Source organism: Cucumis melo, chromosome 8 (genome assembly GCF_025177605.1).
Source record: "Cucumis melo cultivar AY chromosome 8, USDA_Cmelo_AY_1.0, whole genome shotgun sequence".
Classification (NCBI taxonomy): domain Eukaryota; kingdom Viridiplantae; phylum Streptophyta; class Magnoliopsida; order Cucurbitales; family Cucurbitaceae; genus Cucumis; species Cucumis melo.
Window position 1 is genome coordinate 19,747,330 of NC_066864.1, and position 24,170 is coordinate 19,771,499.

Here is a 24,170-nt window from a genome sequence, read left to right on the forward strand (position 1 = left end):
CTCTTCAAATTCTTAGAGTAACTATGACTAATAATTTGGCTGAAGACCCTTATTTATACTAATCTTTAAATAAGCTTAGTCACCCTTAAGCTCTTGATAAGTCGCCACCTTCTGTTTTTAATCCACCTCATATTTAGCCGCAAAAACACATATGATTAACTTAAGACACTTGGGTTAACTTTTAATCGATTGCCATAAGTTTGTCATGTAGCTTGCCCAAAACGTCTAGCCTTGTTAACGAACCTCTATAGTTGTCACTTAAGCCATCAAAAGTCTTCTCTCATAACCTTTCTTGCGGACTAACCAACCTCTTCTTGTGTAACATTTCTCGTGGACTAACCAACCTCTTCTCGTGTAACCTTTCTCGCGAACTAACCAACCGCTTGTTGTGTAGACCACCCAAAACGCCTGATTCGGACACTTGGTCAAAATTTTACTTCTTATCTTAAATACGGATCTTATCTACTTTTCTTAACTACGAGTCTTATCTACGTTCTTAACTACGGGTCTTACAGTAACCAAATATAACACATGAGTTTTTTGATAATTTGATGTTTAGGGTAGTTTTTACAATAGAATTTCTCTAGTAGATGACAAAGTCTCATCACCTTCTTTTACAGTACTTAATTCAGAGTTGCATGCCAAGAACATTCAGATAAGTTTGATCACTTTGCTTGTGGAGTGTTCGAATCTGGAATTAATTTCCTACAAGTTTTCTTGACACCCAAACTCTGCAATGACCAAAATAAAACTCTTTTTAAAAGGTTATGAACTAAATAAACGTTTTTAGAAGTTGTAGGATTTAAGAATTTCAAACCTGTGAAATTGTGCTTGACTCAATGGTATTTGTATGACCTTTGTATCAAGGTTGATGTTTAATCTCCTCGCCTCTAGTTGTTATTAAAAAAGAAAGAGAAAAAGATAAAAAAAATAAATAAATGAGAATGAGTGACTTACGTGGGCTAGATATAATTTCCTCCCTTTCTCATGAAACAAAATTTATTATCACAATCACTTTCGTTGAGGAAAAATCAAAACTTGTGAAGGTGAATTGCGTAATTTGCCCATAATAAAAATATCATTACATAAAACATAATCTCAAGGCGTAGGGAGCAATACCAGCCACAAACATTATGAAATGACAAAAATACCCTTATTGAGTTTTGAAAGCTTACACTACAGCCACTCATATTCTTCTACTACCAAACAAAAACATTATAACGATGGTCGCAATCTCTCTCCTCTCACTCTGTTTCATTGTCATCACCATTCTCACTCCACTCTCCACTCTCCCATTAACCAATTTTCAGTTTCTCTTTTTGATGTCTTCATGAACACCATGATTGTTTGCAGAGCTTTAAGCTTCACTTTGGGGCCGCCTTTGCCGCTAACATCTGGTGTCTATGCTACACAAACGGAGTATTGTCAAACTTCCTCTTCCTCTCTTCCATTGCGCACCAAATGCGTCTCCCTTTCTGCAGCTGATGGATTTGAGTGGAATTCCTCCCAGTACTTTGCAAAGGGCTCTAATTTGAAAAGGCAAAGTGGGGTTTATGGAGGTAGAAGAGATGGTGAAGAAGGTGAGGCAGAGAGGGAGCGAGATGTTCGTTGTGAAGTGGAGGTTGTGTCGTGGAGGGAGCGTCGGATTCGTGCTGATATTTTTGTTCATTCTGGGATTGAATCGGTTTGGAATGTTCTTACGGATTATGAGCGGCTCGCTGATTTCATACCTAATCTTGTGTCCAGGTACTGTGGCTGATTTCTTTTTTGAAATGCTCGTTCGTTACGTGTTCTTGTTTTCATGTTGTTCCGTGAAATGTATGAGGAAAGTGCTATATATTCGTAATACTTTTTTCTTCAGGCATTACATGTCTGTAATCTGTTGTTGTTTCAAGTTTTCGTCAGGTGGTTACTTTAGGACATTAGTGTTTGGTATTTGTGTCTGTTGTTATTATATGTCTGTGATCCGTTGTTATTACATAAATGTCATATTTCTTTGGTTGAGATGACAGTTACCATGATAAAAAGTGCTAAGAACCTGGGTTGATTGCCTAAAACTTTCTTTAACAAACTAACATTAACTATTTAGACTTCTGCATTAGTCATGTCGGTAGTTCTGTCTGAATCAAGCTCTTGTTATTACATGGAGGTGCAAGTTACAAAGTTTTATTAGTGTGGTGGTGCTTGATTGAAATGGTCGTGCCTGCACTTGAGGTACATATCTTGGTTTGTTATATTGCTCCAACAAACATATATCACTTTGGTCGGCATATCAGGGTCTTGTGAAATAATAACTATTAAAGTTGTTGTCTTTGTCATGTGGATCATTATATCGAGTAAAGAGGCAAGTTGAGCCCATTGGTTGTTATATTACAAGATTATTAAAATACCAAGAAACCTTTTTACTGTTACACAATGAATCAAATATTTGTGTCATGATGACAGTTATTGATTAAACAAGAAAGAAATAATGTAGGTGTTACTGTAACTCACCTTGAATTATGTACTGCTTTACTGCAGAAAACTGCCGAGTATATTTTCCTTCCAAACCATTTTTTCGTGATAGTTTGACTTTGAACATCGCACATATTTCCTAAAGATCTTATTCTAGCTGTTGAGATATTTTACCATGTTTTATTTATCTCTGTTGTATAAGTGGACTGGTCATTATGTTCTGTGATTCTGTCCAGTGGGAGAATTCCTTGTCCACATCCTGGTCGGATATGGTTGGAACAAAGAGGTCTGCAACGAGCATTGTATTGGCATATTGAAGCTAGAGTTGTCTTGGATCTTCAAGAGCATCTAAATTCGGTGAGAAAACCCCGAGGCCATACTCTGTTTATAAGACCTGTTTTATCATTTTATTTTCGATGATGCATATTGCTATCTAATTAGCATCACAGTATTATACATTTCTTTGCACTACCTCTGTTACTATTGAGACCATGCTACCTTTTAATTTTAGTGAATTGTTGGTCTTAGGATGGTAGTCGTGAACTCCTTTTCTCCATGGTCGATGGGGACTTCAAAAAATTTGAAGGCAAATGGTCCATAAAAGCTGGTACAAGGTAAAATTTTGTCTATTTGTTCTTTGACACTAACTTTAAAAATATAAGAATACAAAAATACAGTAATTTTTATGTCATTCACAGACATTAGCATAGAAGGGTTAAATTGTTATTTAGTCTTATAGTCTGCATTTGATTTAAATTTGGTCTCATTGGTTGATTTCATTTTAGTGCTTATTAGTGATTGAAAGTTGCTACTTTTGTAGTTTATTGGGTGGGCGTTCCCTCTTCCTCGGCTCTTAGGTTGTCTTATTTTATTTTTAATAAAAGGACCGATTCTTACGAAATAAGGAAAATTTATAGCTAAACTATTTTTTCATGTTGTTGAATTCTTCTGAAGTTATCATGTCTGGATATTGTGCTTTTTAGTTGCTAATATGCACGGCTATCACTGCTATTTCCTTTAGGTCGTCATCTCCAACAATGCTGTCGTATGAAGTTAATGTGATACCGAGATTCAACTTTCCTGCCATTCTTCTGGAAAGAATAATTAGATCAGACCTACCTGTGAATCTACGTGCCTTGGCATGTAGAGCCGAAGAGAAATCTGAAGGGGGTCAAAGAGTAGGAAACATTAAAGACTCCAAGGCCGTGGTTCTCTCTAATACACTCAATGGTGCTACATGTGCGAAGGATGAAATAGTACAGGAAAATTCTAGAGGGGGTAATTCTAATTCCAATTTAGGACCCGTGCCCCCATTATCTAATGAACTGAATACCAACTGGGGAGTTTTTGGAAAAGTATGCCGACTTGACAAGCGTTGCATGGTCGATGAAGTTCATCTTCGCAGATTTGATGGTTTGTTGGTAGGTGAATCAACCCCTGACTTATAGGGATAGTATGTGAGGTTTAATGTCTCGTTATATGAATTGGACTTTTTGTAATTAATTAACTGGGTCTTGTCGTTTTGGATAGGAGTCCTTTCTTGTAGATAGTTTAGGACTCCTTTATGTGGGATTGTTTTTTGCATGCCTTGAATCTTCTTTCATTTTATGATCCTCTCCGTAGAAAAATTTTATTCTGAATCCCCTATTTCTTTATAATGTGATTCTACTCTAACACGTAATTGTATCTAATATCTAATGATGACACCTTTTAGATTCATCATCAGAGCCACTAGCATAGTAGAAATAAATAATTGTGGCGGTTTTTCAATGAACGTAATCCAATTTTGTATTTATGGCTCTTTAGTGGCCAAAGTTCCTTATATTATGAATCTCACTGAAGGAAAATGGAGGCGTCCATCGTTGTGTGGTAGCTAGCATAACAGTGAAAGCTCCAGTTCGTGAAGTCTGGAATGTACTGACTGCTTATGAAAGTCTTCCCGAGTAAGTTATCTTTGCCTCTTTTCTTCAATTTCTACTTTTATCTTTTCTGTTTTTTTTTTAAATCTTATTTTCATTGCCTAGCAATTGAAGGGTGGTGTTTTCTAAACGTTGGTGCATTAATTTTAATCTTTTCAAGAGTTTCTAATGCTCTTGTCCGGACTTTGTCAAATCATTTAAACTATTTTTAGCAGACTTCTCAAATAAAATTGCAAAAACATGATTAACTTAGCATTAATTGAACATAACAGCTAGAATCAAGAACAAGAGTCTGATGAAGATATAATGTTTCTTCCTCCTCAAACTAGGCATCTGTTCATTGACCTGGATTTTGGGTGTGCTCATTTGGAATAGCATTTTCCTTCATTCATCTGTACATAGTTGTGCTATTTCGAGCTTTAGTATTCTTTTTGTAGAAGTTGTCTGTCTTATCATTTTCTTGGGCATTATTGCTTGCAGAGTACTTCTAAGTTTTTTTTTTCTTAATTTATTTGAAAATCTTTTTATTAATGAAATTAATTGATTGCAGAGTAGTTCCAAATTTAGCAATCAGCAAGATATTGTCAAGAGAAAGCAACAAAGTTCGCATTCTTCAGGTGAAACTGGAATGTTATTGCAATTTTGATGAACCTGCTTTTAGCAGTTCTTTTATCTATCTTAGTGAGTCATGTTGGACTTGACAATGTTCATGTTGGATTTGTCTAGTAAGTCACGTGTTGGTTTGGTTCTTACCGCCTTTTGTCTATGGAATTTGAATGAAAAAGTTTTTAAAAGAAAAATAACTGAGGAAAGGAATGTCCAACGGGAAACTAATAGAGCTGCTATACACAATGAGAAGAAAAATAAGAAAGTCTAGAGCCATAGGTTCTCATATGCATCGCTTGCAGTCCTATTGTCTAATTTATGATAATACAAGGATGAGTTAATATTAACAATGGGGCAATGATTAGGTGCAGTCTTGACTGGACCTACCCCATGCAGCCCTCACTTATTACACAATAGAAATGTTGTAATTCAACTTTTTTAGAGAATAAAAGAAAGAAATGATAGTATTTACTGTTTGCCATGTTGCAAATTGTAATTGTACAGCTGATGGAATGGACAAATATAGGCGCAACCTTGGGTTTTAAGTATTTTCTTAATTAATATACCAGATGAACCAAACTTCAGACTCTCTTGACACTCTACTAGTGCTACTTTTAATACCTGATGTAATGTTACTTGTTGTGATTGCTACCCTTCTGCATTTTACATTTGCTATGCATGTAGGCATTTTACAACATTTAGCTTATTAAGGGTAACCAGTAGCAACTAACAGTTTAATTTAGTTAGCTAAAGCAATTAGTTGGTTAGGAATCAGATAAATAGTGAGACTAAGTCAATTATTTCGTCAAATTGTACTTGATAACTGTCTATTGAAAGTAACGACAAAGAACTAACACAAATTTACGTGGAAACCTAGTACAGGGAGAAAAACCACAGTAAAGAGCTTTCTTATTATTTTCTTATGCAACAAACGATACAAGAGGGGAAAATTAATGGGCAACAGGAGCCTAAATGAAGAAGGAAAGAATAATTAGGTTAACATAAATTACAAAACTACTTCTGGGCTTCTAACACACGACAAGTGCACTAATTCTAGCACAGTCAGTAGGATGTGCTCTTAAAACATAAAGTCTAAGATTTACTTACTTTGACTCTGTATATTTGAAGAATATAATGATCTTATTTTTTAATCAGGCTAAAGATACATACATACATACATATATATATATATATATATACAACTAAGAAACCCTAATCCAGGGAATGTAAAATTACAATAAAGAATAATACATAATTATGATATAAACACATATTATAACACTCCACCTCAAGCCGAAGAGAATGTGCCAATCATGCCTAGCTTGTTGAACAGATAGCTTATTCTTGCTCCATTTACTACTTTGGTAAGGATATCTCCCAATTGTTCTCCAGCCTTCACATATCCCATGGAAATCAGCCCTTGTATTTTCTTGCGAATATAATGACAATCCACTTCAATATGTTTACTTCGTTCATGAAATACTAGGTTGGATGCAATGTGAAGACTGAAGAGCAACTTGATTTTCACATCATAGTTCAGCTGACACAATAACACTGAATCCGATCTTAGATAAAAGTTAGTGTATCCACACTATTTCACATACAGATTGTGTCATAGCTTTATACTCTAACTCTACACTTGAATTTGAAACTACATTTTGTTTCTTACTTTTCCACGAAACCAAGTTTCCTCCAACAAAAACACAATATCCAGAGGTCGATCTCCCATCTTCTCAAGATCCAACCTAATAAGCATTTCAAAACATTTAACCCTTGTATGACCATGATCTTTATATAAGATCCCACGTCCAATGGCAACTTCTAGATAACATAGGATTTGTTCTATTGTAGCCCAATGACCCAGACTCGGGGAAGACGTAAACTGACTACTATACTCATAGAATAGGCAATGCCACGTTATTTTACTGTTAAATAGTTCAACTTTTCAACTAATCTTCTATATCTCTCAGGATCTTTAAAGAATTCTCATTCCTTAGCAAGTCGAAAATTTGGTATCATTGAAGTACTACATGGTTTGATTCCTAGTTTACCTATCTCAAACAACAAATCAAACGCATATTTCCATTGGGATGGGTAAATACCTTTCTTACTTGTCATTACTTCAATACCCAAGAAATACTTCAATCGCTCCAAATTTGTGGTATGAAATAAACCTTGGAGGAAAGTCTTGAGAGGAGATATACCTAACACATCATTTCCAGTGATAACGACATCGTCAACATATACAACAAACAAAGTAATACCATTGTCAGATCGTCGATAGAATACGAAATTATCATATGTACTTTTCTTCATGCTAAAATATTCTAGTGCTTGATTTAACTTACCAAACCATCCATGAGGGCTTTGTTTCAGTTCACACAAAGATTGTGGAAGGCAACACACCTTACCACTCTCCCCCTGAGCAACAAACCCAGGTGGTTGCTCCATATAAACATCCTCTGGAAGATCACTATGAAGAAGAACATTCTTAATGTCGAGTTGATGTAAAGGCCAATTGTGAGTAGCAGCCATGGAAAGAAATAGTCGAATGGAAATTAACTTGGCAACATGAGAAAATGTATCAAAATAATCCATTCCATACATTTGGCATAACCTTTGGCAATGAGACGAACTTTCAACCGAGCCACTGTTCCAACGGAATTTACCTTTATAGCAAACACCCATTTGCACCCAATAGCCTTCTTTTCGGTTGGACTCGAAAGTAGATCTCAAGTACCATTATCATAGAGAACAGTTATCTCCTCAGTCATTGCACTATGCCACTTAGGATGAGATAAAGCTTCATGAATAGAGTTGAGGATATAGGTGGAATTAAAAGATGTAACAAAGGAATATGTGGGTGAAGATGTTAGGTTACCCACAAATAATTCTAAGGATCCAAACTTAAATTGCAAGAAAAACAGAGAAGCCTCTGCTTGTTTATTTATTTATATTGCCAAAATACAATCATAAGCTTTAACAATGAAAGAATATTCATAAACAAAGAAATAACAAATAAACATACCAACTTGTAGCCTACTCTAGGGTAACCCTCAGCTGCTGCAGCCGCCCTCACCAAAGTTTCCTTATCCCAAAATAAAACCTACCTACCCAATCCCAAAAGGTGCTATATATAGGCTTTTTCCCACATTCTCTCACCTTGGGCCCCACACGCACGATCATTCACTTTTTTCCTTCCTCATCATTTTTGTCCAGCTGAATTACCTTTCTGTCCCTCCTCTTATATGTATGTAATATGGGAGGTCTTACAATACCCCTTGGTTCCACATTCACCTTGTCCTCAAGGTGGAAAGAAGGAAATTGCTGGTTCATTTGATAAACCGATTCCCACGTAGCTTCACTCTCAGGTAGGCCTTGCCATTTGATTAACCATTCGTTCGCACCTAACACCTTATTCCAACGGATCCCTAGGACATTTTCTGGCCAGAGTTGTAGTTCAAAATTTTCTGTCAACATGGGGTGCTGGTGCTGGACTACTTGTTGTGCTCCTAACTTTGGTTTGAGTTGTGATATATGAAAGACATTGTGTATTGCTGCCTCTGGGGGAAGGTCCAGCCGATAAGCCACTGCTCCAATTTCTTCAATGATTTTGTAAGGCCCATAAAATCTTGGAGCCAATTTTTCTGATTTCTTCCGCGCCAAGGAGCGTTGTCTATAAGGTCTAAGTTTAAGATACACCTCCTCTCCCACCTTCAACTTGAGTTCCCTTCTTTTTAGATCAGCAATTGAGCTAAGTATAAGTTCTCCTTTAAGGCATTAAGAGCTAAGCCACGGCCTTCAACATCCATTCCACTTCATTGTTAGTGGTTTTCTTATCCTCGTAGGATAGCAAAGGGGGAGGGGTACGACCATAGACTGCCTCAAAGGGAGTAGTTTTTGTAGATGCATGGAAAGTAGTGTTGTACCATAATTCAGCCCACGGTATGAACTGATCCCACTTGTGCGACTGCTCATTACAAAAGCATCTCAAGTAAGATTCTAAGCATTGATTCACTCTTTCAGTTTGTCCATCCGTCTGTGGGTGGAAAGCAGTACTTCTTTTCAGTAGGGTTCCCATTGTAGCGAATAATTCCTTCCAAAAATTACTGAGGAAGATCTTGTCTCTATCCGATATGATGGAGTTTGGGGTACCATGTCGTCTAACCACCTTGTCAATGAAGGTTAGAGCTACTTGTTTCGCCGAGAAGGGGTGTTTAAGAGTGATTAAGTAGGCGTATTTAGTTAGGCGATCTACCACCACCATGATTACATTCACGCCCCCTGCCTTAGGTAGTTCTATAAAGTCCATCGTCCAATCTTCCAAGATTTTGTTTGGAATTGGTAGAGGTTGGAGAACACCAGCCGATTTAGTAGCTTCATATTTGTTTCGCTGACAAACCTCACACTGATCCACGTACTTCTTTATGTCATTCTTCATCCCCTGCCAATAAAGTTCTCCACTCATCCTCTTATACGTTCGTAGGAACCCAGAATGGCCTCCTAACACTGAATCATGGAAACTATGTAGCAATCTAGGAATGAGGGAAGAAGTCCATGGTAGTACAAGTCTTCCTTTGTAGAGTAATCTATCATTCTTCCATTCGAATTTTCCTCCCACTTCCTGTTCCTTCTTCAACTTTGCCACAATTAGCTGGAGCTCTTCATCTTTGTCTACTTCTTCACTCACAATACTGATGTCAGACAATTCCAGAAGTTGTCATTTCATGAAGCTCTATCCTTGGTTCAACTCTTGAGAGAGCATCTGCCGCTTTGTTTAACAACCCCGGTTGATAGAGTATTTCGAAATCATACCCGAGGAGTTTGGTTAGCCATTTCTGGAATTGAGGCTGCACTTCTCTTTGTTCTAACAAAAACTTCAAGGCCTTCTGGTCAGATAGGATAGAAAATTTCCTCCCCAACAGATAATGCCGCCACCTTTGTACCGATAACACCACAGCCATCAATTCTCTTTCATATATCGACTTCGCCTGAGCCCTCTGCGACAGCTTCTGACTATAAAAGGCTATGGGATGTCCTCTTTGCGATAAAACTGCCCCCAAGCCGCTGCCTGATGCGTCTGTTTCTATGGTAAAGGGCAGATTCCAGTCTGGTAGTGCTAAGACCGGTATAGTTGTCATGGCCACCTTCAGCTTCACGAAAGCAGTTTCGGCTTCTTCATTCCATTTAAAGGCATTTTTTGTAGTAGCTTAGTGAGGCGCGTCGCAATATTACTGTATCCCTTAACAAAACGTCGGTAATAACCAGTCAGTCCCAAAAACTCTCTTAGTTCTGTCACATCTGAAGGTCTTGGCCAATTTACCATACTTCTAATTTTATCATCATCCGCTTCACCCCTGCCTTGGATATTTGGTGTCCCAAATATTGGATTCTAGAATGAGCAAAGACACATTTCTTGTGATTTGCATAGAGCCGATTATCCCTTAGCATGGCGAAAACCATTCCTAGGTGTTTCTCGTGTTCAGTTATGTCACTGCTGTACACTAAGATATCGTCAAAGAATACCAAAACACAACGTCTAAGGAAGGGTTTAAAAACCTTATTCATCAATGATTGGAATGTTGCTGGAGCGTTTGTGAGACCGAAAGGCATCACCAGAAATTCATAGTGGCCTTCATGGGTGCGGAATGTTGTCTTTTCTATATCTTCCTCCTTCATTCTAATTTGGTGGTATCCTGATTTGAGGTCCAATTTAGAGAATACAGCAGCTCCATACAGTTCATCTAGTAATTCTTCGATTACTGGAATGAGAAACTTGTCTGAAACTGTAGCTTGATTCAACTTTCGGTAGTCCACACAAAATCGCCACCCTCCATCTTTCTTTTTAACCAATAGAACAGGGCTTGAATACGGGCTACGACTTGGTCGGATGATTCCATCTTGTAGCATTTCAATCACTAAATTCTCTATCTCTTCTTTCTGAACATGTCCATATTTATATGGTCGTACATTGATCGGTCTTTGGTTGGGCATTGTCAAGATCCGGTGATCGATATCTCTTTTTGGAGGGAGGCCTTTTGGGGTTGTGAAGATATCAGCGTACTGTTGTAATAAGAATCGAAATAGGGATGTCAGCTTCGTCTCCTTTCCCTTCCTTATCGGTCTTGTACACTTCCTCGGCTTCTACTTTCATGTTCGACCATTCCAATAGAAATCCCTGATCATCCTCTTGCTATGTCTTTTCTAATGTCCTTAACGAACATTCTGCCTTGATGAGGGAAGGATCTCCCTTCAATATAATCTGTCTACCTTCATTCCAGAAGCTCATCGTTAAGGAAGGCCAATGGATCTTCATGGTACCTGTGGTGTCCAGCCATTGCATTCCTAAGACTGCATCGACTGAGCCTAGTTCTACGGCCAGGAAATCTGCTATGGTGGTGATCTCTTCAAGTTTATTTCCACTTTTCGGCATATCCCTTTTTCTTTACAGCGTGTTCCATTTCCAATAGTGTATCCGAACTGGGTTTGTTGTTCCAGCCCCAGTTGTAAGTCCACTGCTAAGGTTTGATGGATAAAATTATGGGTTGCCCCGCTATCAATCAATACCACGATCTCCTTCTGCATTATCCATCTTTTGAGTTTCATAGTTCCTTTTGAGGACAAACGAGTCATAGCCTTGAGTTCAATTGCAATATCTTCGGTGAGTTCCAAATTCTTCAGCTCTACGGTTCCCTCTGTCACTTCCTCATGGCTGTTTTCTTCCTCATTTTCTTCTTCATTCATGATGAAGAACATCAGTTCTCTTTTCTCCTTGGTTTTGCAACGGTGTCCAGGAGAATACTTGTCATTGCATCTGAAACACAATCCACGGTCTAGTCTTGCTCTAAATTCTGCATCAGACAGCCTCTTCACCGGTGGTTCCCCCTTCTTGAAGTTACCTTTAATAGGTATGGTGATTTGTTTCATTTGAAAATCGGTTTTTCGTGGTGGTGGCTTTTCAGCATCTCCTATCTTCTTGATTTTAGATGATCCCCCTTCATCCCACTCTGCCATTCCCAATTCCATCTTCGTCAATTTTAGAGCTAAGTTTCGGTCATTCACCAACTGTGCTTCCCTCATACATTCTTCCAAAGTTTGAGGATGCCTACTGATGACCTCTGCTTGTAAGGAAGGTTCTAGTCTGGTCACAAACGCATCAACCAACACACTTTCTGCCATGTAGGGTAGTGGGGCTGAATAGGTTACGAATTTTTTTACATACTCATTATAGGAACCGTCTTGTTGAATTCTAATCAATCTTGCCCCTAAACTCTTTTGTCCCGAGTCTCTAAAAAACTCAAACATCCTACTCTTCAGATCTTCCCAGGACTCCACTTTCTTCCTGTTGTGACTCCAGCGGTACCAATCGACTTCGTCTTGGCCAAAACTGACCACAGCAACCTTGACCTTCTCACTTTCAGGCAGATTATTTATCTCAAAAAAATCCTCAGCCCTGTACACCCATGACACAGGGTTTTCTCCCAGGAACATCGGCGTCTCTAGTTTTTTGTATTTGCTCCGGTCAGTTACTGTTCCATTGGTCTCAGTCACCGGCTCGGTCTCATCCATCTTCCCTTTTAATTTCATCACTGAACCGTCGGATGTAGTACCCGATTCTTCCTTCTTTTTGTAACTATGATTTTCCTTCATTTCATCTGCCAATCGTTCTACAGCCTTCTTCATTTCTAGCAGCATCTCCTTCAAGCTCAAGAGTTCCTTTTCAGTTCCCTCTACTTTTTCTTCCATCTGTCACTGAGCCATTTGCCTCGTGAACACCCCCAGTTTCTAAAGGCTCTGATACCAATTTGTTAGGTTACCCACAAATAATTCTAAGGACCCAAACTTAAATGGCAAGAAAAACAGAGAAGCCTCTGCTTGTTTATTTATTTATATTGCCAAAATACAGTCATAAGCTTTAACAATGAAAGAACATTCATAAACAAAGAAATAACAAATAAACATACCAACTTGTAGCCTACTCTAGGGTAACCCTCGGCTGCTGCAGCCGCCCTCACCAAAGTTTCCTTATCCCAAAATAAAACCTACCTACCCAATCCCAAAAGGTGCTGTATATAGGCTTTTTCCCACATTCTCTCACCCTGGGCCCCACACGCACGATCATTCACTTTTTTCCTTCCTCATCATTTTTGTCCAGTTGAATTACCTTTCTGTCCCTCCTCTTATATGTATGTAATATGGGAGATCTTACAGAAGACAACTAGGTATACGAAACAAACGAAGAAATAGGGTAAGTACAAGTACATTTACCTTTTCGAAGGGCAATGGAAGATCATCACTTGATCCTGGATCAGATGGCAAAGAAGTCAGCGGTGGAAAACATGGGTATGAAGGTCGTTGTGGAGGACGCCTGGAGTAGACTAAAACAATAGGTGGGCCAGAAGGAAGAGACACAGAGAAAGGTGGAGGAGAGGATGATGTGGAAGAGGTAATCTCATAGATAAAAAGATCGTCATTCTCCCCCAACTTGGACTTGACAGTGGTTGACTAAAAGGTAAAGTTTCATAAAGTGTAACATCAGTAGATACGAGATACGTGTTTAGAGTAGGATAATAACAACGATATCCGTTTTGAAAATGCCAATAGCTAAAGAATATGAATTTCAAAGACTTCAGATCTAACTTAGTACGACAAGGACGAACGTCTCAGACATAACCAAAGATCTTAGTGGCTATAGGAAATAAAGATTTGGTAGGAAATAGGACATGATGAGGAATCTCGCCATTGAGGAAAGAGGAAAGCATTCAATTAATTAGGAAGCAAGCAATGGAAACAACATCAGCCCAAAAGCGCTTTAGAACATGCATTTGAAAGGATAAGTCCCGAGCAGTTTCAAGTAGGAGCTTGTTTTTTCTTTTAGCAACTTCATTTTGGGATGGAGTGCCTGCACAAGAGGATTGATGAATGATGCCATGAGCACGTAGGTAAGAGCCAAGTACATGAGAGAAATATTCACTAGCATTATCAATCTGCAGGTTTCGAGATAGACATTAAATTGAGTTCGAATTTCAGCTTGAAAATCACAAAAATGAGACAATCGTCAACGATTTTTCATTGAATATGGTCAAGTCACACGAGAGTAATCGTCAACAAAAATAACAGAATAGCGAAAACCTGTTTGAGATACAACTGGACAAGGACCCGAAATATCATAGTGAACTTACTTAAAAGGTCGTTTATGGACTATAGGACTAGAACTAAGATGATGAAATTTAGCAAACTAACATGAATCACAATTCAAAGATGACAAGGGACAAAATTTTGGAATCGGTTTTTCGAATATCTTGAGAATCGGATTTTAGAATATCATAACTAGGCTTTTGGATATTGTTAGTCATCCATGAAGTACTCTGAGAGTTATTACTATTCTTACTGATTAAAGCACCGATAGGTTGAGAAATAGGTGAACCAGATTGGGAATTCTCAATACGAAGAACACGATTGAAGGACCTCATTTAACGAAAAAAATTCAGAATCAGAAAGGATCTATGTTTTAGCAATTCCAATATTAGGTAACAGTTCGTTCAAAAATATCTTAGCGGCCATCTTTTCTCATTGAGCTTGTTCAACTTTGACATCAGAGCTAAAAGGTAATAGTAAAGCAAGTTCGGCAACCGTCTTCTTAAGCCTCATAATGTAGCTTGTAATATATTCAGCCTTCTATTCAACTCGAAAAAATTGCATATAGACATCAAACGTTCAATGAACTTGTTCTTTTCCAAAGTATAGAAAGTCTAAAAACTCTAGGAGCTCTTTCACAGAATCACAATGATCTACCAAAACAACAATGTCACTTTCAATAGAATTCTTAATTTGAAGATAAAGTCGAGCGTCATCACGAAGTGAAGCTTTTTCTTATCATCTTCTGATGGCTCCTCAGTCACATGATCATCGATATCTGTACTAAGTAAAATTGAATTGTGTAATGCCAATCATAGTAGCTAGATCTCAGTTACGTTGGATGCTAGGGAAATTACATTAGATACAACTATATGCTTCACTTCATCCATTACAAGCTAACCAACAACTTATAGATCACACAAGTGGAAAGAGCAAATAAAAAACGAAATCAAGGATGAACCAAAGAGCAGAACAACTCTAAATTGAAACAGAAACAACAAACCCTAAGCACAAAAGGGTATTTTCGAATTACTTCACACCCATAGTAGATTTCAATGATACAGAATGCACAAACCAGTCGGAAAACGCAAATCGAGTCAAACCCAACCGACGGAAAACAAAATGGAGCTCCCACGTGCTGGCGCATGGAGACGGAACAATTTCCTTTTGACGGTGCGTGAACCTCACGCACAACTGTTTTCTGCAGATGACGGACCCAGACTGAGGTGGACAATGACAACGCTCCTTCTAAGTTGGCGGTGTAGACAAATGGCCACTCAAGCTTGATGACCCAAACTTAAACCCTAACCCTAACCTTATTTGAAGGAAGCCATGAAATGAATAAACAAATAAATGGATGTTTGAAACCCTAAATGGCTTTGGTAGCATGTACTATGTACTTTTGGAGAATATAACGATCTTATTATTTAATCAGGTTGAAGATACGTATATATATATATATATATATATATACACAACTAAGAAACCCTAATCTAGAGAATGTAAAATTATAATAAAGGACGACTATAAATAATTATGATATAGATACATATTATAGCACTAAGCACTATCATGTTAATTCTCAAAAATTCTTTCCTATGTGCAGGAAGGATGCAAGGGTCTACTGTATATGGTTCTGCATGCCCGTGTAGTTTTGGACTTGTGTGAACAGCTTGAACAAGAGATTAGCTTTGAACAGGTTGAAGGAGACTTCGACTCTCTTAGCGGAAAATGGCATTTTGAGCAGTTAGGAAGTCATCATACCCTGTTAAAATACTCGGTGGAGTCGAGAATGCACAAAGACACCTTTCTTTCGGAGGCTCTAATGGAAGAGGTTCCATTTTACATTCTCTCTCTCTCTCTCTCTCTCTTTTTATTATTATCTTTTTTGAAAAAGAAATTATTTCTCTTTTCTCTCCTGTTTTTTATGTTTCTTGGCTAATTTAATTTTGCTTCTATCATGTAGATACTGTTAGTCAGTAGTTTACATTCATACTCCCATCTTAAATGTATAATACTTTGAAAACAATAGTAGATTTTCTGGAAATATTATATAAATTTCAGTTCTCCACTTTCTTTTTGTGGAAACAAAATATGTTTCACTAGTTACTTCATTGCAATTTTTTTTACAAGTTATAACTGCGAATGTGAAATAGCCATCCCTTGTAGTTCTTTAACAATCAATCACACATGTCGTCAGGTTGTATATGAAGATCTTCCTTCAAACTTATGTGCAATTCGAGACTCCATTGAGAAAAGGGGTTTGAAAAACTCTTTTGAAGTACTTTATCAAGGTAATTTAGAGGAGAAAAGTGTACCACGTCAATGCAATCAATCCAATGGTTATACGACAACAGCTGAGGGAGTTTCGGCCATCAATGGGAGAGCTTCATTCAGACCAAGGCCCAAAGTTCCAGGATTACAAAGAGATATTGAAGTTCTTAAAGCAGAGGTGCTCAAGTTTATTTCAGAACACGGGCAGGAAGGATTTATGCCAATGAGAAAGCAACTTCGCATGCACGGAAGGGTAGATATTGAAAAGGCAATCACACGTATGGGTGGGTTTAGAAGGATTGCATCACTTATGAATCTTTCTCTGGCTTATAAACACCGGAAGCCAAAGGGTTACTGGGATAAATTTGACAATTTGCAGGAAGAGGTATGTTTTAGCTTCGCTTGTAACTTGTTGAAAACCTTTTGCCTTTTACTTTCTCATTCTTCATGTTGGTTTAAAGTTTTATGTTTAGCATGGAAACTTGGGCTTTCTGATTCACGTTTAAATTAAAATCTGAAACTTTGTATACATTGTAGATAACTTTACTACGAAGTTTTAGAGCGAGTTTGTGTTAGACCCTTGATTGTATTTAAATATAGTAGGAGAGAGAAGAAGAAGAATAGTGCACGTTCGAGTGGGGGAGTGAGCAATATGGAGAGGGACCACAGTGGTGGGATCATAGTTAGTTAGAGAAAACGATTGAAATAGGGAAGTTATGGGGAGGAGAAGGGGGGATCATTTTTGCATGAAGAGTTTTCTGTAGAACTTCCTTAAGAGAGGAAAGGCATAGGGTAGTTTTTTTCTTTGTGTTCTTTGTTTTTTGTATTTCTCAATCTCAGATTGAGTTTATTAATATGCTCTTGTAACCGCAAAGTTAATATCATTATGTACGAACACATCTCTTGGTATTCTATCATATTGGTATTAGAACTTCATTACCTAGGAAACGCATCGCAATGGCACAGAAAAGGATCGAGGAAAAGCTTGAAGCATTCGATCAAGACATCTTTGGAATATGAGAGGAAGTGCATAAACTTCCGATGATTGAAGAGAACCTATCATCAATGGCTAAGAGCATTGAGAGGCTGGGCATCCAAGTGGAAAAACAACAACAGCAACAACTATTGCTGAAGTACATCCAAGGAATGGGAAGGAGAAATTGACGATGACCAAGGGGATGGAAGGATCGTCAAGTAAGGGACGTCCGATTGAAAGTAAGGAAGTGATGCGACGACGAAAGAAACCAAGTCGGAAGTGAAGATGAGCAAAACTTAAGGAGAGGAACATTTGAATGATCGGAGCAAGTTCAAGAAGGTGGAGATGCTAATTTTTTAACGGTAATGATCCAGATTCTTGGTTGTTCGGAGCCGACTGGTACTCCAAATCCACAAGTTGACTGACTTTTAGAAGATAACATTAGCTATAATCAGCTTTCACGGAGCGACATTGGACTGGTACAGATCAAACGACGAGCGTGAACCATTTCAAAATTGGGCAGACCTAAAACAAAGATTACTCATCCGATTTCGATAAATAAGGGAAGGAACCATATATGGAAGATTCTTGGCTATTAAACCAGAGACAACCGAAGAAGAGTATCGCAACTTGTTCGACAAGCTGGTTGCGCCCTTACCTTACTTACATAAAGAAGTGTTAGAGGAGATGTTCATGAATGGGCTAAAGCCCATGGATCAAAGCAGAAGTGGAGTGCTGGGAGCCCACTGGATTGGCTCAATTGATGAAGTTGGCTCATAGAGTTGAAAACAGAGAAATCACACGAAGAGAGGTAGGATTAAGAAGGCCCTAATCACTATACCTATTGTAAAAACTCAGTGGTGGGCTTGACTAATCAAGGTACAATGAAGGTCAAACGGAAGATCAAAGATGGGAAGTGATAGTGCTAATTGATTGTGGGGCAACTCACAATTTTATATCTGATAAGCTGGTAACATCATTGAATCTGCCTATAAAAGAAACATCAAATTATGGCATAATCTTGGGCTCGACACGACCATTAATGGGTAGGGAATTTGTGGAAAGATAGAGTTATTGGTGGGAGATTGGAGAATAATGGATAGCTTTTTGCCATTGGAACTTGGAAGGGTAGATGTGATTTTGGGAATGCAATGATTACATTCCTTAGGAGTGACCAAGGGGGGATTGGAGAAATTTAAGCATGACTTTTCAACCTGAGGGCCATATGATAGTGATAAGGGGAGATCCGAGTCTGACTAAAACCAGAATAAGTTTGATAAGTATGACGAAATCTTGGTACACAGATGATCAAGGCTTCTTGATTGAATGTACATCAATGGAGGGGAGTTTGACCATGGAAGAATTGTATGATGAGGAGGTAATACCTACAATCTGCAAATCTATTCCAGCCCTGTTAGCTAAGTATGAAGATGTTTTCAACTGGCCAGAAGAACTACCACCTAAAACAGATGTTGGATACCATATTCACTTGAAGAAGGGAACAAATCCTGTGAATGTGAGGCCTTATAGATATGCACATCAACAGAAAGAAGAAATGGAAAAATTTGTTGATGAGATGTTAACTTCTGGTGTAATTCCACCAAGCAACAATCCTTACTCAAGCCCAGTGTTATTAGTCAAGAAGAAGGATGGAAACTGAAGGTTTTGCGTGGACTACAAAGCATTGAATAACGTCACCATTCCAGACAAATTTCCTATCCTTGTTATAGAGGAACTATTCGATAAGTTGAATGGAGCTCATATGTTTTCCAAGATTGATCTCAAGGCAGGTTATCACCAAATCAGAATGAATCCATTACGAATTCTTAGTTATGCCCTTTGGGTTAACTATTCAAGCCTTGATGAATACAATATTCAAACCATATTTGAGACATTTTATGCTGGTCTTCTTTGATGACATCCTAGTTTACAGCAAGGACCTAGAGCTCACTTACAATATCTGGAATTGGTGTTGGAAATATTACGTGAAAATGAGTTGTATGCCAACCTCAGGAAATGTAATTTCGCAAGAACACGAGTGGGATACCTCAAACACATCATTTCAAGGAAAGAAATAGAAGTGGATCTGGAGAAGATTAAAGCCATCAAGGAGTGGCCAATAACAACCAACGTCTGAGAGGTTATAGGATTCTTAGGCTTGAATGGATCCTATAGAAGATTTGTACAAAACTATGAATATGTAGCCACTCCATTAAACCAATTGCTGAAATTAGGGGCCTACGAGTGGACAGAAGAAGCTTAGCTAGCTTTTGAAAAGTTGAAAATGGCTATGATGACTCTCCCAATCTTGGCAATGCCTGACTTCAACCTTCCATTTGAAATTGAAACAGATGCCTCTGGTTATGGGGTTGGTGTGGGCCTAATTCAAGCTAAAAGACCTATAGCTTACTTTAGCCACACTGTCAATGCGAGACCGAGCCAAACCCATGTATGAGAGGGAACTAATGGTAGTTGTCCTTGCAATACAAAGGTGAAGACTCTACTTATTGGGGAGGAAATTCCTTGTTCGGACAGACCAAATATCACTGAAATTTTTATTAGAACAACGCGTGATACAACCATAATATCAGAAATGGATAGTCAAGTTATTAGGCTACACACTTGAAGTGGTTTACAAGCTTGACCTTGAGAACAAAGATGCTGATGCCCGGTCAAGAGTACCTCCAGCAGTGCATTTAAATCACATTTCGGCCCCACCTTATTAGATTTGGTTATTATTAAAGAAGAAGTGGAGGACCCTCGGTTGAAAGAGATCATAGCCAAAATAGAAGCCCAGAAGCAAGAAGTTCCCAACTTTTCTTTGCAACAGGGTGTATTGAAATATAAGGGGAGACTTGTGCTATCGAAGACATCATCCTTGCTATCCACAATCTTGCACACTTATCATGACTCAATATTCAATATTCGGAGGCATTCAGGATATCTTAGAACATACAAGAGATTGACTGGAGAAGTCTACTGGGAAGGAATGAAAAAGGACGTGAAGAAGTATTGTGTAGAATGCTCGATATGCCAAAGAAATAAAACTTTAGCCTTATCCCTAGTGGGGTTGCTGATGCCTTTGGAGATGCCTGATGCTTTTTGGAATGATATTTCCATGGACTTCATTGAAGGCCTTCCAAAAGTTGTAGGATGGAAAGTGATTATGGTAGTGGTTGACAGAATGAGTAGCATTTTATAGCTTTGAAACACCCCTGTATAGCAAAATCAGTTGTTGAAGTCTTTGAGAAAGAAATAGTATGTTTACATGGCTATTCGAGATCTATTGTTTCTAATCGTGATAGAGTGTTTATTAGCCATTTCTGAAGTGAAATGTTTCGATTAGTAGGAACCAAATTGTACCGAAGTTCAGCTTATCACCTGTAGTTAGGCGCACAAATTGAGGTGGTAAATCAAGGAGTTGAAGACTTGAGGTGTTTTTGTACTGGTACAACACCACATATCAGAGCTCAATTGGAATAACTCATTTTCAAGCCGTTTATGGGTGATTGCCTCCCCCTTTGATATACTATGGTAACATAGAAACACCTAACTCCACAATGGACCAGCAATCGAAGGAAAGAGACGTGGCATTGGGAGCTTTGAAGGAACACCTTAGAACAACTCAAGAAAGATGAAGAAATATGCAAACATGAAGAGAAGGGAGGTGGAATTCCAAGTAAGAGATCTGGTGTTTTTGAAAATCAGGCCATATCGTCAAACTTCGTTGAGGAAGAGAAGAAATGAGAAATTGTCTCCAAAATACTTTGCGACTTGTAAAATTCTGGAAAGAATAGGACATATTGCTTATAAATTGGAGTTACCAACTACTTCTTCAGTAGACCTTGTGTTCCACGTATCACAACTCAAGAAGGCATTGGGTGATCATGCCAAGGTGAATCAGCTTATACCATATATGAATGAGAATCAAGAGTGGTTGACCATACCGGAAGAAGTATTTGGCTATCGGAAGAACCCATCGACAAGAGAGTGGGAAGTACTTTTTAGTTGGAAGGGTCTACCACCTCATGAAGCAACATGGGAAGACTGCAATGATTTCAAGCAACAATTTCCAGATTTTCACCTTGAGGACAAGGTGATTTTGGAGGAGGAATGTAATGTTAGACGCGATTGTATTTAAATATAGTAGGAGAGAGAAGAATAATAGCGCACGTGCGAGTGGGGGAGTGAGCAATATGGAGAGGGACCACAGTGGTGGGACCACAATTAATTAGAGAAAATGATTGAAATAAGAAAGTTACGGGGAGGAGAAGGGGGGATTATTTTTTGGTGGAGAGTTTTCTGAAGAACTTCCTTGAGAGAGAGGTAAGGCAGCGGGTAGTTTCTTTCTTTGTGTTTTTTGTTTTCTGTATTTCTCACTCTCAGATTGAGTTTAATGATAGTTTCTTTCTTTGTGTTTTTGTTTTCTGTATTTCTCACTCTCAGATAGAGTTTATCATCATTCTCTTGTAATCGCAAAGTTAATACCAATATATACGAACAGTAGATTGTTTAAGTAAAACACATCTTTCCAAAAATAGAAACCTTTTAAGGATGCTTACAGGTGGTTTTAACAAATGAGAATCACTTTTTGCCAAGTAAACCTAAGCAATTTTTTTAAATATTTTAATCATTTGTCATACTAAACTTCTTATTCTAGCTACTCATCTGCCTTTAGAATGATGAAGATGTTTGCTTCATGCGTTATTTGTTGAAAAGACATCATGAATTATGTTGCCAAATAAACAGATAAATCGGTTCCAGAAGAGCTGGGGAATGGATCCATCATACATGCCCAGTAGGAAGTCCTTTGAACGAGCAGGTACAAAGCCACTGAATATAAAATCTCCTTTCTTTTTTTTTTTATTTTTCATTTTATTATTTTTTAAAATCTGAAGTGGAGGAATCGAACCTCTAACTTCAATCAGTAGTAAAAGCACTATGCTAATTGAGCTACCTTCGTTTTGGCATGCTTAATCTCTTTCTTTCATCATTGAATCATCCCTCGAATTTAAGATATTATGGTAGGTAGATTTTAAACACCTAGTTGGGCACTCATAAAATTCTTGGATTTCATTCCATGTACTTGTATTGGAAAAATACTTGCTGTTATTTAGGTTAAGAGTTATTCAGATTTAAATAGGTGTACAATGAAACTCTAAACTAAGAACGTTATACGACTAATATGATTATTGATTAGTAGTAGAGTATTATTATGGGAATTAGGAGGGATATATTAGTAATTAAGCAAAGATGGTTAAGGCTGTTGGTATAAATAGAGTGACTGGGTTGGGAGGAAGGTGTGGAGAATTTTGTGGTAATTCCTAATTGGGAATTTGGGAATATGGGATATAAACAGAATGCGTTGAGTTATATCGTAGTTTCTCTTTGATGTTACAGTATAATTCTATCCATCTTTTAGTGTTCTTTGTGTACTGTTAGAAAGTATCCTAACAAATGTACACTTCGATAAAGGACAATTATACCTAATTACACGTATAGACTATAATATCATATACATACAGAGTGATATAATAAGATTAGTGGACTCAATTTCTGCCATTACTTCATGAAACATTTCTTTCTTTTATATCATATGTAAGTAAGAAGACTTTGACAATGTCTTGTCATTGCAGGGAGGTACGACATCGCACGGGCACTCGAAAAATGGGGTGGCCTACATGAAGTTTCTCGTCTTTTGTCGCTAAAAGTGAGACATCCTAACAGACAACCAAGCTTTGCCAAAGATAGGAAGAGTGATTATGTAGTTGCGAATGATGTTGATGGTGAAAGTAAAGCTCCATCTAAACCCTATATTTCTCAGGACACAGAAAAATGGCTTACAGGACTAAAATATTTGGATATTAATTGGGTTGAGTAGTGTACATATAAAAAGTTATAAATGTGTATATATATTTAAGCGTATGTGTTGTGATTGGCCTGTTTTTACAAGGGGTAATTGCAAAAATATCAAATTGATTTGTTAAAATTAGGCTCGTATACAATGTTTTATGATTTTAGAAAGATGATAAAAAATTTTAGTCCAACCCAATTGAAATGCTCGGATGACCAAAATGTCTCTTATATTTAAAAATGTGAATCGTGTCTTATTGTCCACTTATTAAGGTTGGGTTGTCATATAAGTATATGATGTCATTTTCATACCTAATTATTCTCTAATTGTTATCTAATTACTAATGATTTTAATTGATCTTTGATTGTTCCCTGATATTGATTGTAATATGATTGGTAATGATACCAATAGTTATCAAGTTATTCTTTAATTATTATATAATACTAGTTATCAATGATGTTGATTGTTATCTAATTGTTGTCCGATTATTATCTGATATTAATTGCCAAAGATATTGATTGTTATTTTATTGTTGTTTGATTATTATCAAATATGAGTTATCAATTGATACTAATTACTATCTAATTTTGATTGTCAATGATGCTAATTGTTGTCTGACTATTTGATTATGATAATTATTACTAATATCGATTGTTTTTTGATATTGATTATTATTTGATTGTTAAAGATATTGATTGTAATTATATTGGATACTAATTACTATTTCTTATCTTATATAGATCGTGAAGGATATTAGCTTTCTATCTAAGTGGTGCTTAATTGTTAATTGATAATAATTTTTATTTGGTTGCTGATGATACTAAATGTAGTGTGATTATTGTTTAGTTATTATTTAATATTGATTTCTAACGATACTAATTACTATTCGATTATTATCTGATTGATTATGATTTGTTGTTATTTGGTATATTATTCTTGTACTAATTGC

General features: G+C 37.4%; 1 protein-coding gene across 1 annotated transcript; it reads left to right on the forward strand.

Annotated features, from left to right (window-relative positions):
- Positions 1 to 1,209: 1,209 nt before the first annotated feature.
- Positions 1,210 to 23,292, forward strand: LOC103486131 (uncharacterized). Its single transcript, XM_008443987.3, has 10 exons — positions 1,210 to 1,746; positions 2,691 to 2,811; positions 2,983 to 3,068; positions 3,476 to 3,875; positions 4,297 to 4,397; positions 4,924 to 4,990; positions 15,724 to 15,951; positions 16,318 to 16,776; positions 22,117 to 22,189; positions 23,004 to 23,292. Exons 1-10 carry the CDS (start codon positions 1,331 to 1,333, stop codon positions 23,246 to 23,248), a joined length of 2,196 nt encoding a protein of 731 aa, XP_008442209.1. The 5' UTR covers positions 1,210 to 1,330; the 3' UTR covers positions 23,249 to 23,292.
- The last annotated feature ends 878 nt before the right edge of the window (positions 23,293 to 24,170 follow it).

What these genes read in the sequence shown, in the direction of transcription:
- LOC103486131 (XM_008443987.3), top strand. Translation starts at nt 1,331, where the DNA reads ATGAACACCATGATTGTTTGCAGAGCTTTAAGCTTCACTTTGGGGCCG. An exon ending in TCCATAAAAGCTGGTACAAG is followed by an intron (nt 3,069 to 3,475) that starts GTAAAATTTTGT and finishes TATTTCCTTTAG; the next exon opens with GTCGTCATCTCCAACAATGC. An exon ending in CGGAGGCTCTAATGGAAGAG is followed by an intron (nt 15,952 to 16,317) that starts GTTCCATTTTAC and finishes ACATGTCGTCAG; the next exon opens with GTTGTATATGAAGATCTTCC.